The 17,802-nt window shown below is 37.9% G+C and overlaps 2 protein-coding genes across 9 annotated transcripts in view; both read left to right on the forward strand.

Moving 5' to 3' along the window:
* Positions 1-17,802, forward strand: part of Dmd (dystrophin) — a 2,157,616-nt gene that overhangs the window by 538,604 nt on the left and 1,601,210 nt on the right. For all 8 annotated transcript variants that reach the window (XM_040744180.1, XM_021232987.2, XM_040744181.1 and 5 more), the window contains exon 6: positions 298-470. In XM_040744180.1, coding sequence (XP_040600114.1) covers positions 298-470 — 173 coding nt within the window. The remainder of the gene's footprint in view (positions 1-297; positions 471-17,802) is intronic.
* Positions 1,737-16,514, forward strand: LOC121139899 (pre-mRNA-splicing regulator WTAP-like). Its single transcript, XM_040743930.1, has 2 exons — positions 1,737-1,782; positions 14,997-16,514. Exons 1-2 carry the CDS (start codon positions 1,737-1,739, stop codon positions 15,527-15,529), a joined length of 579 nt encoding a protein of 192 aa, XP_040599864.1. The 3' UTR covers positions 15,530-16,514.

Here is a 17,802-nt window from a genome sequence, read left to right on the forward strand (position 1 = left end):
TTATTAGACAATCAGGTGTTTTACACAGGCAAAGAATCACAGCTTCACAGAATTAAACAAATGCACCATAAAAGAATGCAATACATCTTTGCATCGTTAAACAAATGTAACATACCTTAAAATAGTATCGCACATACATATATATGCATATATGCACATATTTGTACAGACACACGCACACATATATATCCCCAATATTCCCACAGTTTACCCCTGAAACCAGGGAAATTTTTTTAAATGTGAAGAGTATTTGTTTGAGGAATGTGTGTTCTTACTGAAAATTTCTTTAACACTCAGGTCAAAAATGTGATGAAAACTATCATGGCTGGATTGCAGCAAACCAACAGTGAAAAGATTCTTCTGAGCTGGGTTCGACAATCAACTCGTAATTATCCACAGGTTAATGTCATCAACTTCACCTCCAGCTGGTCTGATGGCCTAGCTTTGAATGCGCTCATCCATAATCACAGGTGAGTTTATTTTGAGATTTAAATTGTTTTTAAGTATGATTGAGACACTGACGGTATATTTCCTGCAGTGTGGCCCCTCTGCTATGCCACATGTTGTTAACAATATCAATCTAAGTATTTATTAAAACAGAGAAAGCATTTTTATGTTTGCTTGTTTATTTGAGATAGGGTATCCTCTAGGTAGGTCTTATCTAACTAAAACTTATGATACCACTGTCTCAGTTCAGAGTAATGGGATTACATGCTTTAAACACCATGGCCAGCATATTTTCTAATTTTTAAGTTATGCATGGCTATAGTTGAAGGAGGAAAAAAATGGACACATATTATCCAGAGATTCCTAAACAGACAGATTATTTCATAACTTTGCTAATAAGGAGACTAATTGGTTTTAATAGAAAAAATATGCATCACTTTGAGCCTAGACTATAAAACTAAAAGTGTCTCTAGATATTATGTAAGTGGTTTTAGTGAGATCAAATAAATAATGTACAGGCAAATATTTGTTATATGAAACACACGTTTACATAGTAAACACCAGGATGCCCTGCAAGTTTTTTCCTCATCAGGACTAAAAAAAATAACAAACATTTTATCAACCATGGCAAAAAGAGGGGTATAGTGAGTTCTATGTCTCAGTGTTCAGAACTTCAAAAGAAGCAGTTTCTCTATAGCAGTTAAGCAATTTCTGTGAAATAAGGAACAGCTCTGTGGACCTTCATAAAACAACAATGTAACATAATGAACTAAGCAGCTTTTACTATAGTCCAGATTTGTTATAATTCTTAAAATGATGAAATAATGGCTTACTTTTCTTAGATAATAAAGTTTAACAAATTGATATATGATAGCTCAAATAAAATTAGAACCAGGTAGGGAAGGTACGCATATATGTCTAAAATTATATATAAAATATATTATACTATTAAATACTTTCATATGTACAAGCTATACAGCACAGTTATACATATGATACATCAAGTTACATTTCTTGCAAGAAATATCAACTTTGGTCTTATTATTAACTGTCTCTTTAAAAGATGGTCAAATTGATATTTTATTCCATTGGACTTAAGCTTCCCTGAATCACCATGTAGGTTATCTTTTGTCACTTACATTTATCTTTTTTGTTCCATTTTCTTTTTCTCCAAGTCTACCATTTTTCTATACCACTCTTACTTACAGAGAAGGTCAGAATATAAAATTTCCTTGTGGTAAGGCTGAACTCAAGGGCAAACTCAAAAGAAAGCATCTTTGTCAGGTGTCATGTTCCAGCTGGGCTTAATTAGCCCCATCCAGACTAGGTTTCCAGGTGAGTGATTCAGCAAACCTGACTATAAAAAGAAGCTTGACTGGCCCTAATCCACACATTTAACAAGGTAAACAGATTGGTTTTCATAAGTAAAACAAAAGAAAAATTTTCACAGCTTCAGTACAGTCAGGTAAAAAGAGATAGGGCTATTGATTCCACATCATAAGTTCAGGCTCATTAATGCAGCCACATGATTCACATTAAGGGCTTGAAGAAATATTGATTGTGACCTTCATGTATATATGTGCAGATAAACAACAATATTGAGGATCAGGTTATGTGCTACTTGTTGGCTCTTTAATATTTTCTTTTCAAATGGGAGATGGCTTCACTGCTGTAAGTATGTTCATACACCATATTTGTTAATTTTCTTTTGGCAATTCCTGAATACATTTTTAAGTAATACAGGAAACATCCAGCTTGTCCTATCCCTCACCCACTCTTTCTCTGCCACAGTGTATTTGCATTTATGTATTTTCCCCCTTGGTAACGAATGAGCCATCAATAACTATCTTTTTCTTCATTACATGTTTAGTTTTCAAGAGGTTCCTCACAATTGCCTAATGCTGTGTCATGAATCATCTCACTCTTTGTCTTTGACAGATGTGAATATTGTTTATCTGAAAACATGGTTGGACTTTCTGTTCCAAGGTGATTGTCATTGGCATTCTTAGGAATGTCATTCAGTGCCCTGATTTCAATAACTGAGTGACTAAGCTATATAGAACAAAAACACAGAGCACAGAGACCTTGGAAATTAAAAGGTTTATGTTCAAACACAATGTCCACTACAGTGAAGTTGAAAATAAACGAGTTTCCACTTTTAGAGGAAAAATGATAACTGATAAGAAATATGTAGCAAACATGAACATTAAATTATAATACCTTTATGCTGCAATTAAATATTCATCCTAATCTCTTCTCTTCCTACTCCAGGACATGGTTTAAGAAAAAGATATCTATTGTGTTACTGAGATTTTCTTTTGGTCTAGTCTCAGCTCCTTGTTACTTGTGATTTTTTATTGAAAGGACTCAGGTGGGAAGATAGAATTTATTATAGAATTAAATGAGGTACACCCACTAGAAAAAACGGGCAGTAATCAAAGAGGCCATTTGTTGAGGCAAACACTGTCATGGGATGGGCGTCAATAGTAGTCAGAGAGACTATTATTTTTTATTTCTGTTATTTAAATTAACATAGAGAAATTTTTATAGAACAAACTTTAGAGGGGTGAGAATACATTTTGACCAAAAGGACATCTGTGCCACCCTACATTTTTTCAGGTAAGCATCATACTCTTTCTTAAAGTTCCTAGAACAGACAGCTTTCCTGAAGCACATTTTCCTGCCTATGTGATTGAGAAACCCATTTGAACTGACTCCTCCTAAAGGGCAAACTGGCTTATCTTTATTGTATATCAGAAAGCTAAAACAAGATACTGTGATTTTAATCTTCTCTATCGTACAGAAAGTCATGTCTGAATCAAGGACAACAGAGAGATTTGGATTCAGAACCTATTTATTTACCAAAGTCCTGAAATTTTGGTATCTTAATTCACAAGCTGCTGATTATGAGGAAAGTGTCCATACTCAATAACCTTTAACCCTCTTGATATCTATTTAGCTACCTAAGAATCACCCCTGAATTGAAATCCTCAAAACATTTTTAATGTGACCACTTAATTACTTACATGTTGGCTTTCCAAAGGGTCTTTGGGAAGATTTCCTTAGAAGAATCTCCTTTGTATGGTTTACTTGGGAGTGGTGAATCCAGGTGAAAATTTATAGAAGCTTAGTGACTAGAGAAGGTAAAATTATAGGAAAAGGCCCTTTCCAACTCATTTCTAGGAGTTACTTTATTGTTGGTCCTAAGGACCCCCTCTGTATGTTCTGATTAGAACCTGTTATTATTCTTGTGAAGTTTTGTTTTATCATATTTGTGAATGGGTTTGAAATCTTTGTAACACATACTGTTGATAGAGCATTGAATTTCACTGAACTTGGAGGCAGATTACAGATTATATACAATAATCTACAAATGGATCTGAATATAGAAAAGGTTACCCATAAAGTACTTCAGAAAGGCTTAGACTTGTGGCAAAATAAGGACCTAAATGAAATTCAGGGTGTTCCTGGTAGCATTTCCCTTTAGGTAAGATGGTTTTTAATGTGTTTATGTATGTATATATATATATATATACATTATTCTTTTTAGATATTTGTATGTATGTGTATCTGTTGAATATATGTCATGTATGTGTAAGTGCCTTTAGAGGTCAGAAGAGGTCACTGGATCCCTGAAAGGTGTAATCACAAGCAGTTGTGAACTGCCCAACATGGGTGCTAGGAATGACTTCATGTCCTCTGGGAAAGGAAAAGCACTCTTAAACACTGAGAAATCTCTTATGTCAGATACTATCAACATTATTTAGTCAATAATTTGGGGTCTCACTTGTAAATTTTGCTTTTCCAGAGGACTGAACTTTACAACATGAAGGCAGACAATATTTAATACCCAGAGATATATTTACAGACTGAATGATAATGGAGAAAAAGAAAAGATCATTATGGCATTAAAGATCTCAAGTTTGAAGAACAATGTTAGTTTCTAGCATTTGAAAATTGCAGCATGAATACCAAACATGTAAAGGTGCATAATGTAAAGCATTACATGTCAGGCAAGATATAAATGCTAATAGCATGAATATTTTTAAAATATTTTTAACTTTTTGAGGTATATATAATTATGTTACTTCCACCTTCACTTTTCTCCCCCTTAACCCTCCCCTATTTCAAATTCATGGCCTAAATATAACCTGAACAAGAAGAATACAAGTAGAAATACTAACATTAAATGGGAAAAATTCACTGAGGTTTCAATCCTACCAAAGAACTAGAAGCAAGTTATGAACCAAAATCAGGAGTGACGAAGTTCCCTAGAAAAGGGCACAATTGATTTTTTCAATGCCGAACCGTTACTTCTGAAAGCATACATACAAGTAACATGATAAGGACTAACCATGTTGCATCTTTGTATTTTGGAGTGTGTGTGTGTGTGTGTGTGTGTGTGTGTGTGTGTGCGCGCGCGCGCGCGCGCACGCGCTCGCGCATGTGCATGTGCCTGCACACACATATACATACATATGTAACAACAACTAAAGTAACTGGTTTTTAAGAAATAATTATTTTATCCATTCTTTGAGAATTTTATATCTGTTTCCATAGTATTTGGATACAGAAAATGATAGAGGTCTTGATCAGGTTTGTTCTCTCTGCTAGATAAAGAATTGGAGAGCAAGAAAACTTTCAAATGTAACAGGTAGCAGCAAGGAAATTTCTAACACAGCAACCAGAATCAGCAGTTTATGGAAAGGTATTTCCTGGGGATGTGGTTCACACAGATGCAGCAGGCACCCAGAGAAAACCACCCTCTGCAAAGCAGGGGTCAGGGGACTCAAAAAGATGAAAAATGTCTGTCGTAAGGGCTGGGTTTTTAAAGCCTCTGAAGTTTTCCTTCCCCTAATTTGGAGTTGGTGAGTTTGAAGAGAGATGGGATAGTTGACTGACTAGCCACTGTCATTTACATGTAATGACTAATCCTTGAACTTTCAGAGGTCTCTTAGCAGGGATATTGCTATTGGAAGACAAAACTTACATGGCCTTTGATTTATACTGTCAGGCTTTTGTCTCAAATCAGGAAGGTGATGAAGAAGCCAACTATCTTAGGAGTTTGCAACCCTTCTTAACAATATCCTTGGCCTCTCTCCTTATCTATCAGGCTACCATTGAGTCTCTCTAATACCTAGTCTTTGATTTCAGTGTTAGAGGTCACGGTTAGTGCAGTTAGAGGCTTAAGGACACTTAATGCTCTTAAGTGCTTCCACCTGACAAGGATGGAGGAAGGAGGGTCAACATTCAAGGTGCCTCAGAGGAGAGGGTTGATCTGAGGGGCCTTAATAGCAATGTGGTGGTAGTGTGTGTCTTTGGAATTAATCACATGAGACCAGTAATACCTACAATAAATAAAAAATTAGACTGTTAGTAGTGCCATAAATCTTACTCAAAGTATAGTTAGAGAATAACTGTGCCTTTATAACAGGAAGAAAACAAGCAAGAAAACCAGCCAAAGAACCATTGGTAGGCTTTGTCACAAGTATGAACTAGACAGATGATTTCTCTGCCTCCATCATCTACCTAACAGTGACATGTATGCCATGTTGGAGGTCATGTATGTAGTTTAGAGTTCAAGATGCCTTTCATCAACCAATCTGAGTTCAGAAGTTGTTCAATGAGTTTCTTCTGCTGTAACTTCATGGGGAACATGAAGAGATTAAAGAGAAAAGTTTCTTGACATCATGGTTGACATTAGTTTTGTTTGAAAAGCAAGACATATTTTTGTAGCTGGCTAGATGCTGTCAGAAACTTTTCACCTAAATACTTCAGAAGGCCTAATGGCAGTATCTTACCAGCAAGAGATGCCTCTGCCCATTTACGAGCTGTAATATCCAGTAAAACTGGACAGTATAGGCAAAGCCTTAGTGAAATCAAGTTCCAATTTGTCAAAGTCATAATCAGACCTCAGCATCTGTTTGCCAGTAGAGTATATGGCAGCCTATTTAAACCAGAGAACATGATTGATTAGGGCACAAGCTATCACATTATAATTATGAGAAGTAGTATTCAGGAAGCAGTTAGGGGTATCACGAAGGTAATCTTTAGTGAGAAATACTTATTCAACATCTTGCTTGGTTAAGTATAATGTCTGAGGAGTAATAAAGAAATATATTGATATTTTATCACTGCCTGTAATTTTCTTTTGCATGTTTAAGACCATGTAGGTGGGCAAAATTAATAATGTTCTTTTTACTGTCAAGGATAGTTGAAGATCTACCCAGGGAAGTCCTTGATGGTATCTTGGAATATTTCTACTCCATCAAGATAGGGGGAATAGATTAGGAAAGACCACTGGAGGTTTGCAAATCCTATTTAATTCTCTCAACCAATCTTCTTGAGAGACCAAATCATAACCAACTGAAAAGGTGGTCAGTGAGACTAATGTACACTGATTCATGACTACATATGCTGGCAGTTCCACTTCCATCAAATTTTACTTATAACACATGTATCATTACTGGACCTAATCTATAGTACAGATCAAGGTTAGGATGGGATGAAATGGTTACTGAGAGACAGAACTATATCCCTCCAAGTTCCCTTCATAGGACAAACTAAGCCAAAGTGTACACTACTTCACTCTTAATGTCTTCCATGGGAAAAATCAAGGTAGGGCAACATAGATTCTGATGAATAGACACTAGCTCCCTACAAAAATCATTGAGAGGACAGACCAGTGTGGAAAGCACACTAAGTCTCTTATATCTTCCTACATAGGATAAATCAAGGGTAGAACAAATGGTATCTGAGAGACAGATACTAGGTCTCTCTAAGCATAATTCTTAAAATAGACTGAAGTGGAGAATATGTTACATCACCCCTAACTCTGCTTTAAGTACTGGTCAAGGTTAGGAGGACATGGAATCTGAAAGACAAAATCTTCTTCCAAGCATCTGCCAAAGGACTGACTGGGGTGGAGAGTGTGGTATTTCATCCCTACCCTCCTCCACCTTTAGACAGATCAATTAGGATGGCATAGAATCTGAGAGAAAGACACTAGCATATTCCAAACATACTTTGTAAGAAATAATGAGATGGAAGTGCATTTATTTACTCCTCTGTAGATCAGATCAAGGTTAAGACATCATGCATTTTTAGAGACAGACATTAAATCTCTCTAAACCTTCTCTGTAGGATAGACAGCTTTGGGTAGAACGCAATTTCACTCTTGAATGTATCAAAGGGACGGGTGAAGTTTAGGACAGCATGAATTCTGAGAGAAAAACAGTAGGACGTGCCAAGCCTCCTTAATAGAACAGACTGAGATGGGAAACACTACTTCATACATATCTTCTTTCATAGGACATGTCAAGCTTAGTACAAAATGGATTCTGAGAGATAGACACTAGCTCCAATCAAACTGCCATTGTAGGATGGTCTGAGGTGAAGACCATATTACTTCATTCCTAACTTTATTCTGATACAGATGCTAGATCGTATGAAGCTTCATCCTTAGGAAAGACTGGTGGAGAGTACTCTAGTTCATTCCTAAACTTTTTCTTAGGAAAAATCATGGACAGGACAAAATGTAGGTTGAGAAACAGATACTAGCTTCCTCCAAGCCCCTTCTTTAGAACAGTTTGCATTGCAGAGCACACTAGTTCACTCCTGTCTTCCTCCGTAGGGCTTATCTAATTAGAATTACATTGACTGACATACACTAGTTCCCTACAAGCCCCCTATATAAGACAGACTGAGTGGATAGCAGACTAGTTCATTCATAATCATATCTATAATACAGATGAAGGTTAGCATACCTTTCATTGAGGAAGTCAAACATCAGCATCTTACAAGCCTCATCTGTATGACAGAGTGAAGCTGTAAACACACTAGTTCAGTCTGTCTTCCTCCATAGATCAAAGAATAGGATTACATGGGTTCTGAGATATAGACATGAACTGCTTAAGGCTTCCTCTACAGGAAAGATTGAGGTAAACGAATACAAGTTCACTCCTAACATTAAACATAAGACAGATTAAGGTTAGAACAACGTGAGTTCCATGAGACAGACAATTTCTTCCAAACCTTCTACATAGGGCAAATTGAGTGTGAAACCACATTAGATCACACACAACTTCTTCTATAGGACAGATTAATTTTGAAAAGATGTGAATTCTGAGAATCAGACTCTAGTTCTTCCCAAACCTCCTCCATTGGCTAAATGGAGATGGAAAAACACTAATTCATTTCTAACCTTCTCCTTAGGACAGGTCAAGGTTTGGACAACATGGAGAGTGTGAACAAGAAGCTACCTTCCTCATAATGTGCTTTGTAGGGCATACTGAGGTGGAGAGCAGAGGGAGAGCACAGTAGTTACCTTGTAACATTTTCTGTATTCCCAGTTATATCAGAGAAACTTGGATTCCAAAAGACAAAACCTAACACCCTGGAATCCTCCTTTTAGGACAATTTCAGATTGAGAGTTCACAAGAGCATTTTTATCCACCTAAAACACTTCAAATTGGTTACAACAGCTTGGAACCTGAGAAACAGATGCTAGTTCCTTCCAGCACAGTGTTTCTCAGCATGTGGGTTGTGACCCCTTTTGAGGGTCAAACCATCTGTTCACAGGGGTCACCTAAAACAATTGGAAAACTTAGATATTTTCATTACAATTCATGACCATAGCACAATTACAATTAAAAAGTAGCAATGAAAGTAATTCTACATTTGGGGAGCACAATATGAGGAAGTGTATTAAAAGGTTTTCAGCATTTGGAAGTTGAAAACTATGGCTGTAGCTCTTTTTCCTAGTATAGATGGAAGTGTAGACCATGGTAGGACACTCCCATAATATGTATAGGACAGATGAAGGTGGATTCTAAGAGACAAACACTAAGTCACAACTCTTTGGAAGGAAAGGCTGAAGTAGACTGCACACTACTTCACTTCTAGCTTTTTATGCTATGTACAACTATGCATACAAATAAAGAATAGGATAATGTCAGCTTTCAGAAATAGATACCAGCTTCCTCTCAACCTCATCTGTAGCAGAGACAGATAAAGATAATTCTAGTAAATTACCTACTTCCTTCATAGGATGGATTATGATTAAGATAACACGGATACTGAGATACACTCACTAACTCCATATAATCATGCTCTATAGGACAAACTGTGGTGGAGAACACACTAGTTGACTCCTCAATAGGATCCATCATAGATAGGATAAAATGGATTCTGAGGAACAGACACAAGCTTACCACAAGCCACTTTGGTACGGCAGAATGGGTTGGAGTGAACATTAATTCATTCCTTTCCCTATGTGTGGGGGTATCAAGCTTGAGAAAACCTGGGCTTTAAAAGAGAGAGAAACTGGTTCCCTCCAAAATTCTTCAGTAGGACAGACTGAAGTGGAAAGCATGCTGGTTTACTCCTAATCATCGCCACAAGATAAATGAAGTTTAGGATGACATGGACTCATTGTTCCATAGGACAGATCTGAGAAAAAGACATTAGCTCCCATCAAACCTCCTCCAGGAAAAGTGAGATGGAGAGAACACTATAGGTCACTACTATTCTCCTTCTTAGGAAAGAGAAAGGGACTGAAAATGGATATTCTGAGAGAAAGAAAAAACTTTCTCTAAGCTTTCTTTGTTGGATACTTTCAGGTGGAGAACAGACTGGCACATAACTTGTGTTTATGACAAATCAAGGTTAGAAGTAAATGCATTCTAAGACAGAAGTAGGTCTCTCCAGGCCTTCTTTATTGAACCGATCGAGGTGGATACCATACTAGTTCACTCATAACATACGACTAACTAATAAGGTTCAGGCAAGATGGATACTGAGAGAAAAATAATAGCTTCATCCGTGGACATGATGAAATAGAGAGCACAGTAATTAATTACTGACCTTTTCCATAGCACATATCAAGTTAGGAAAACACAAATTCTGAAAGACAGATACTAGATCTGTATAAGCTTTCTGATAGGACAGACTGAGCTAAAGAACACACTAGTTCACTATTAAATTCTCCATAAGACAGATGAAAGTTAGAATACGATGGAACCATAAAGACACTAGCTTCAAGCCTCGTCTATAAGACATACTGAGATGGGAATCAGAGAAGGACCTTGCTTACATACTCCATAAGATCATCAAGCTAGGACAACAAATCATAAACTATATTCTTCCAATCCTCTTTTATAGAATATACTGAGTACACACTACTTTTGATTTTTAGTATAGATCAATTTAGGATTGTAAGAGACACTAGCTTTCTCTGAGCATAATTTTGTGAATCAAAGTTAGAAAAACCTGGATTCTGAATGAGAGAAACCGACTCCAAGACTACTCAGTAGTACCAACTGAAGTGCAGAACATACATGTTCATTTCTAATCCCGTACATAAAACAGAATTAAGTTAAGAAGGCATAGATTCTGAGAAACAGACAATGACACCCCCAGTAATACAGACTGAGAGGGCACAAAATCTCTTCTAACCTCTTCCAAAAGAACAATAATATGGATACTGTGAGATAGAAAAGATCTCCACAAAACCCCTACCTGTGGACAGACTGACATTGAGAAGGTTTATAAACCTTCATCAGACAGATTAGAATGACATGTAAGAGACAGACATCTGCTCATTCCAATCCTACTCCATAGTATATGTATAGGTGAAGAGTATAATAGTTTAAGGTAAGAAAACATTGGTTCTGAAAGACAGGAACTGTCCACCACAAAGCCTTCTCCATTGTATAGACTGGTGGAAAGCATACTTGTTCTCTCTAAACAACCTCCATAAGTCAGATAAAACTCATCACAACACTGATTCTTTTTTATTAATTTTTTATTTAAATTAGAAACATAGATGCCTCACATATCAATCCCAGCTCCCTCTCCCACCCCTCCTCTCTAGTCCCTCCACCAGTCCCCCCAACCTCCATCCAATCGCCACATCATTCCCCAGGTAGGGTGAGGCCATCCTTGGGGAGATCTCCAAAGTTACAACACTGATTCTTAAAGACAGATTATCTTATCCAGATTCCTCTATAGGACAGACTGAGAAGGACATCATCTTAGTTTACTATTATTTTGTTTAGTTGGAAAGGTCAAGATTAGGACAACATGGATTCTAAAGCACAGACACTAGTACCCTCCAATATTCTTCCTTTAAAGAAACCAGAAATTAGATTCTTCTAATATTCGCCAGTAAATCAGACCAAAGAAAAGAACATACTATTTTACTTCTAAACTTATCCATAGGAACAAATCAAACTTAGCACTACATTGATTCTGAGCGATAGACACTAGCTCCTAGCCAGCTTCCTCCATAAGGCAGACTTAGTTGGAGAGCATGTTAGTTCACTCCTGTCAACTTCAGCTGGGAATATCAAGGTCAGGGCACATGGATTCTAAGACACAGACATTAGTTCCCATCAGTACCTTTCAGTAGGACATTCTAAAGAAATTTATATCTAGTTTATCTTATTTTTGGGACAGATCAAAGAACAACAGAGATTCTGAGTGATTGAAACTAACTCCCTCCAAGAATACTCAGCAAGACAGAAAGAATTGGACAACATACTAGTTCATTGCTAATCTCTTATACATAGGAATGTTCAAGTCTAGCATGACTAGAATTATGAGAGACAGATGCCTCTTGTTCTTTCTCCATATTACAGATTGATGTGGGAAACCCACTATTCCTCTCTGACCTCATACACAATACAGATAAAGACAAGAAAAACATATAATCTCTGAGAGATACAATCTCTCCCCAAGTCTCCTTATTAAGATAGACTGAAGTCCAGAACATACTAGGTCACTCCTTCCATCCTCCCTACAACAGGTCAAGTTAGGATAACATAGATAATGAAGGACAGATGCCAATCCACTTCAAGCCTACTCCATAGGTTATATTTAAGTGGATAGTACATCAGTTCACTCAAATCTATTGTGTTGGGAAGATGAAGTCAAGAAAACACAGATTCTGAAAGATAGAAAATAGCTCCCTCCAATTCTCCTTTGTAGGACAGACTGAATTTGGGAGCACACTAGGTCAGTCCTATCTATGCTTTTTTGTAGGACAGGTCAATTTAGGACAACATGAATATTCACAATTGAGCACTATCTTCCTTCAAACTTCCTCTGTAGTACAGAATGACATGAGTACACACTTATGTTCCTTTCCTTATGACAGACCAAAGGTCAGGCCACATGGATATGAAAGTCAGACACTAGCTCCCTATGTTTCTCCATAGGATATATGCAAGGGAAGATCACAGTAAGACACTGCTCTACTTATTCATAGGACAAATCAAGGTTAACACAACATGGATTTGGAAAGACACACTCTGAACATGTACAGGCTTACTCAATAGATTTCACTGAATATGGAAAGCATACAATTTCATTCGTGTATCTTCCATTGGACAGATAAATGAAAACATGGATCTTAGAGACAGACACTAAATCCATACAAGTCTCCTATGTAGAAACACTACTTCATTTCTTAGCTTTTCTGTTGTGCAGAAGGCATTTGAACAACTGGGGTTGTGAGAGACAGACACTAGTTCCCCCCAGCTCTTTTTCACAGGGTAGACTGAAGTGTTGAGCCCATTCGTCAATCTTGTCATTATCTGTAGGAAAAATCAACATTAAGACAGCATGGATTCTGAAAGCCAGGCATTGCTGCCAAAAAGCTTTCTACAGTGACTGTTGGAGAATATACTAGTTCACCCATGACATCCTCCATCAGACAGATTAAGGTTAAAAAAATATGTTTCATGGAGAAAGACACTACTACCCATCAAGGCTGTGTAGAAGAGACTGAGATGGGGAACACTCTATTTCAATAATAACCTTGTCAGTTGTACAGACCAAGGTTAGAACAACATGGATTCTAAAGGACAGACACTAGCTACCTCCATTGTGTCCTCAGTGGAATAGATTGAGGTGGAGAGACAACAACCTCCCTCTGAACTTCTCCATAAGACAGACCAAACAACAATGATATGGATTGTAGAAGACAGGCACTATCTTCATCAGAGCCTTTTCCTTTGGATACACTGAACTGGAGAGTACATTAGTTCATTCCTAACCTCCTCTGTTGAATAGACCAATTTAAAATAATGATTATGAAAGACAGACACTAGCTTTCTTTAATACTCTCCTGTAGCACAGATTGAAGTGTAGGAAAGCATACTTATTTATAACCTCTTCTATAAGACAGGTAAAGTAAGGGTAACATAAAAAAAGTAAGGGCAACATAAATAATGAGAGACAGACACTAGCTCACTTCAGCTCTTTTCTATGGGGTTCTTGAAGACTGGTGTATGCTAGGTAACTCTTAGCCTTATTTGTAGGAAAACTCATGGTGAGACAGCATGTATTTTGAGAGATAGACAGTAGCTTTAACCAAGGTGTCTTCATTGGAAAAAATAAGACAAAGAGCACACCTATTCCCTCTTAATCTCCTTTAGAGGACAGAGAAAGTTTAGATAGCATGTATTCTGAGAGACAAACATAAGATTTCACCATGCCTGTTATGTAGTAAGAAATGAAATGAAGAGAATGCCTTGCACTCTTACCAATTTCACTTGGACAGATCAAGGATAGGACAATATGGATTCTGAGGGATGGACACTATCTCCCTCTAAGACTCTTTCCTAGGACAGACTGAGGTGGAGTACACACTAGTTAACTCATAACTTTATCAGGGGGTCAGGACATGTTTTGGACAACTTGGATTCTGAGAGAGAAAAACTAACTGACTCCATGTTTCCTCAATATGAAAGGCTGAAGTGGAGAGCACTGTATTTCCCTTCTAATATCCCCCCTTTTCCATATCATTGTTTGTGTAACATGAATTCTGAGATATGTACACTAGCTCACTTCATGCTTGCTCTGTAGAAAAGACTGCTGGAAAGCACAGGAATTCACTCCTAACTTATTCCACAGGACTCACCAAGTTTAGGGTGATATGGATTCTGAGAGAGAGCGACACTAGCTCACTTCAGCTCTTTTTCTATTGGGTATACTGATGTGTAGATCACATTAAGTCATTCATATCTTAATTTGTAGGAATGATCTAGGTTAACACAACATGGATTCCAAGAGATAGACAATAGCGTCCTCCATACCTCATTAGGAGAGCAGACTGAGTGGGAGAACATAATAGTTCACATGCAATCTCCTCTAGAGGACAGGTTAAGTTTAGCACAGCATTGATTGTAAAAAATAGACACTAGGTCCCATCAAGACTCCTCTGTAGGGCACAGTGAATTGGAGACCACACTAATTCATTCCTATCTTCTCCAGTAGAACAGAATAAGGTTAGGACAATATATATTCTGAGAGACAGACACCAGGTCACTCTAAGACTTTTAAATAGGGTGGAAAGAGGGCAACTGAACATTATTTCACTCATAAACTCATATGTAGAAGAGATCAAAGTTAAGACAACAGGGATTCTTAATGAGAGAATGTTAGCCCTTCCAAGACACTGTAGTATGACATAATTAAAAAGCACAATGGTGGCTGCGAGACCCGCAAATAAAGGCCAGTGCCGGAGCTGCGGCGGGAGGAGTGAGGAGGCGCTGGCGGCGGTGCTGCCTTGGCCTGTGTGACTGGCGGCACCTGCACAGCCTCGGGCTGGAAAGGGTACAAGAGGACCAACGAAGAGCCTCTCCCTAAAAAGGTCCGTCTGAGTGAAACAGACTTCAAAGTTATGGCACGGGATGAGTTAATTCTAAGATGGAAACAATATGAAACATATGTTCAAGCTTTGGAGGGGAAATACACAGATCTTAATTCAAATGACGTGACTGGCTTAAGGGAATCTGAAGAAAAACTAAAGCAGCAACAGCAGGAGTCTGCACGCAGGGAAAACATTCTTGTCATGCGGTTAGCAAGCAAGGAGCAGGAGATGCAAGAGTGTACTAGTCAGATCCAGTACCTCAAGCAAGTCCAGCAGCCGAGTGTCGCCCAACTAAGATCAACAATGGTAGACCCAGCGATCAACTTGTTTTTCCTAAAAATGAAAGGTGAACTGGAACAGACTAAAGACAAACTGGAACAAGCCCAAAATGAACTGAGCGCCTGGAAGTTTACGCCTGATAGGTAAACAAACCATACTCCCCAGTCAAGACTTCCCTGACAGTCCCACCTCGAGAAAGCTGTGGTGGGACAGCCAAGTACTCGTTTCCACTCTAAGACTCAGACTTTTTGAGCCAAAAAAGCCACATTCTTATACTGTCCAGCTTGTAATGGTTAATGTAAAACTTACCAGATGAACCTTGTGTTTCAGCTTTTCTCTTCCCCTCCCCCTTGCTTCAGAGGCCTGATGCCGTTGGACTATTCCGAAGAAGAGGCCACCTCCGAAAAATTCCCCTTCTAGAACATGTAGACATTTGAGAAATGTTTCTGTTTGAAAAAATAGAGGGGAAAACAGAAGTCTTAAGACTGTGGCACACTGTGTCTTCAGACAGTTTGGAGGATTGAAAACCTAGAGGTTTTAAATCATGAATTGAACATGTAAAATTCCAGTAAAATGTAAAAATGGAATATGCATCGCTCTTAACCTTGAGCATAGTGACTTAGAGACACTGTACATCAGTTATGCCAATAAGACTGTGGACTTCATGACTGTTGAACTACTGGGTCAAAACTCAAATGAGGTGAATTTTGCCTTTAAAGGGTTTACGTGCTAAGAACCAACTTCTAATAGCTGTGAGACAATTGAGTTGTAGCTACCAGTACAAGTAGTGCATATATTTATCCATTAGCTCTGAGCTCTATATTACATAATGGAGCCTTAAATCTATGTGGTTCTTATCAATGGTTTGTTCTCTGAATGGTTGTGGAAACTGTAGATAACCTTTACGAGGTCTGTACAAACATGAAGGTGTTTGAAGCATTCATTTCACAACTAGATTGTATAAGGTACTGGCTGTGATGAGACTGCCGTTATTCAGTAAACCTCATCTCATTCAGCAGGCACATGTTAAACAGCATTGTCGTTGGTGTTAAATGGGGGAATGTGTTCCTTCATTGTATTTGGGTCTTTTTGTATTGAATTCTTGATATTAAATTAAATGTGCCTTGAAATAGCTGGTTTTTTTTTAATTCAAGGAATACTCTGATAATTTTGTTGTACTTAATATTTTATTTTGGGGGCTGTAGAGAGCAGATCAACACTTTGGAAAAATTATTGTATGCTCTTCAAAGTGAAGGAAAAAGGCTGTGCCATTTGAAAGACTTTATTCCAGGTGGTATAAAAGACAAGGAGACTTGGTCTGTGGCCCAGGGATTGCAGTAGAACGTAATGTGGGCAGTCTCACAGAGTACCTGCCAGAAGATTGGGGAAATAATGTGTTGGATCTCTGGGCTGGCCCACGTGAGACTTTCTGTGAATTAAAAAAGGTATACTGATCATTCTAGCAAACTCATTTGCTCGTTTAGATAAATGAGGCAATATATTCTTCATGCTTCCATGCAAAAAAAAGCACAACAATTCACTCCTTATATGTATAATAGATCGATTCTAGAAGGACATGAATTCTGAGATAGACACTAGTTGCCTTCTTTTCCTCCTCCATATTAAACATTGATGTGGAGAACACACTAGTCCAATCTCATCTCTTATATATGACATAATTATTAAGACAACATGAGTTCTGTGCGAGAAGCATGACCTCTATCTACTCCTTCTAGGTAGGACAGATTGAAGTAGAAAGCACACTAGGCTACTCCTATAATCCTTTAGAGGACAGATCAAGTCAGGAAAATATGGATACTGAGAGATAGATACCATCTCCCTGAAGCCAAGTGCATCAGGTATACTTAGGTAGAGAGCACATGACTTCACTGCTGACCTCTTTCATTGGAGAGATCAATTCAGGAAAAAATGAGTTCATAGAGACAAACACTAGCTCGCTCCAAACCATTTCAATGGGATACAATCATGTACAGTGCACACTAGTTAAGTCCTAATCTTACCCATAGAAAAGATCAAGGTTAGCACAAAATAGATTGTTGGAGTGAGTCACTAGATTCCTCCATACCTCCATAGGACAGCAGTTAAGAGGAAACTACACTAGTTCACTACTTTCCTCTTTAATGGGGCAGATAAAGCTTAAGTCAACATGTATTCTGACAGACAGACTTAAGCACCTTCTAAGACTCTTCAATAGGACTGAGTAGTGTGAACATTTCTTCACCCAAACCCTTGTCTGTAGGACAGATTAAAGATAGGACAAGCAGAAATTTAAGATAAAGACACTAGCTTAATCTAAGCCTCTTCTCTAGAACAGACTGTGATTATGACCATGCTAGTCACTCCTAACCTCCTTTATTGAAAAGTCATGTTAAAGAGATCTGAATTTTGAGAGACAGACA

This window comes from Mesocricetus auratus, unplaced genomic scaffold (assembly GCF_017639785.1).
Source record: "Mesocricetus auratus isolate SY011 unplaced genomic scaffold, BCM_Maur_2.0 Super-Scaffold_100003, whole genome shotgun sequence".
Classification (NCBI taxonomy): Eukaryota; Metazoa; Chordata; class Mammalia; order Rodentia; family Cricetidae; genus Mesocricetus; species Mesocricetus auratus.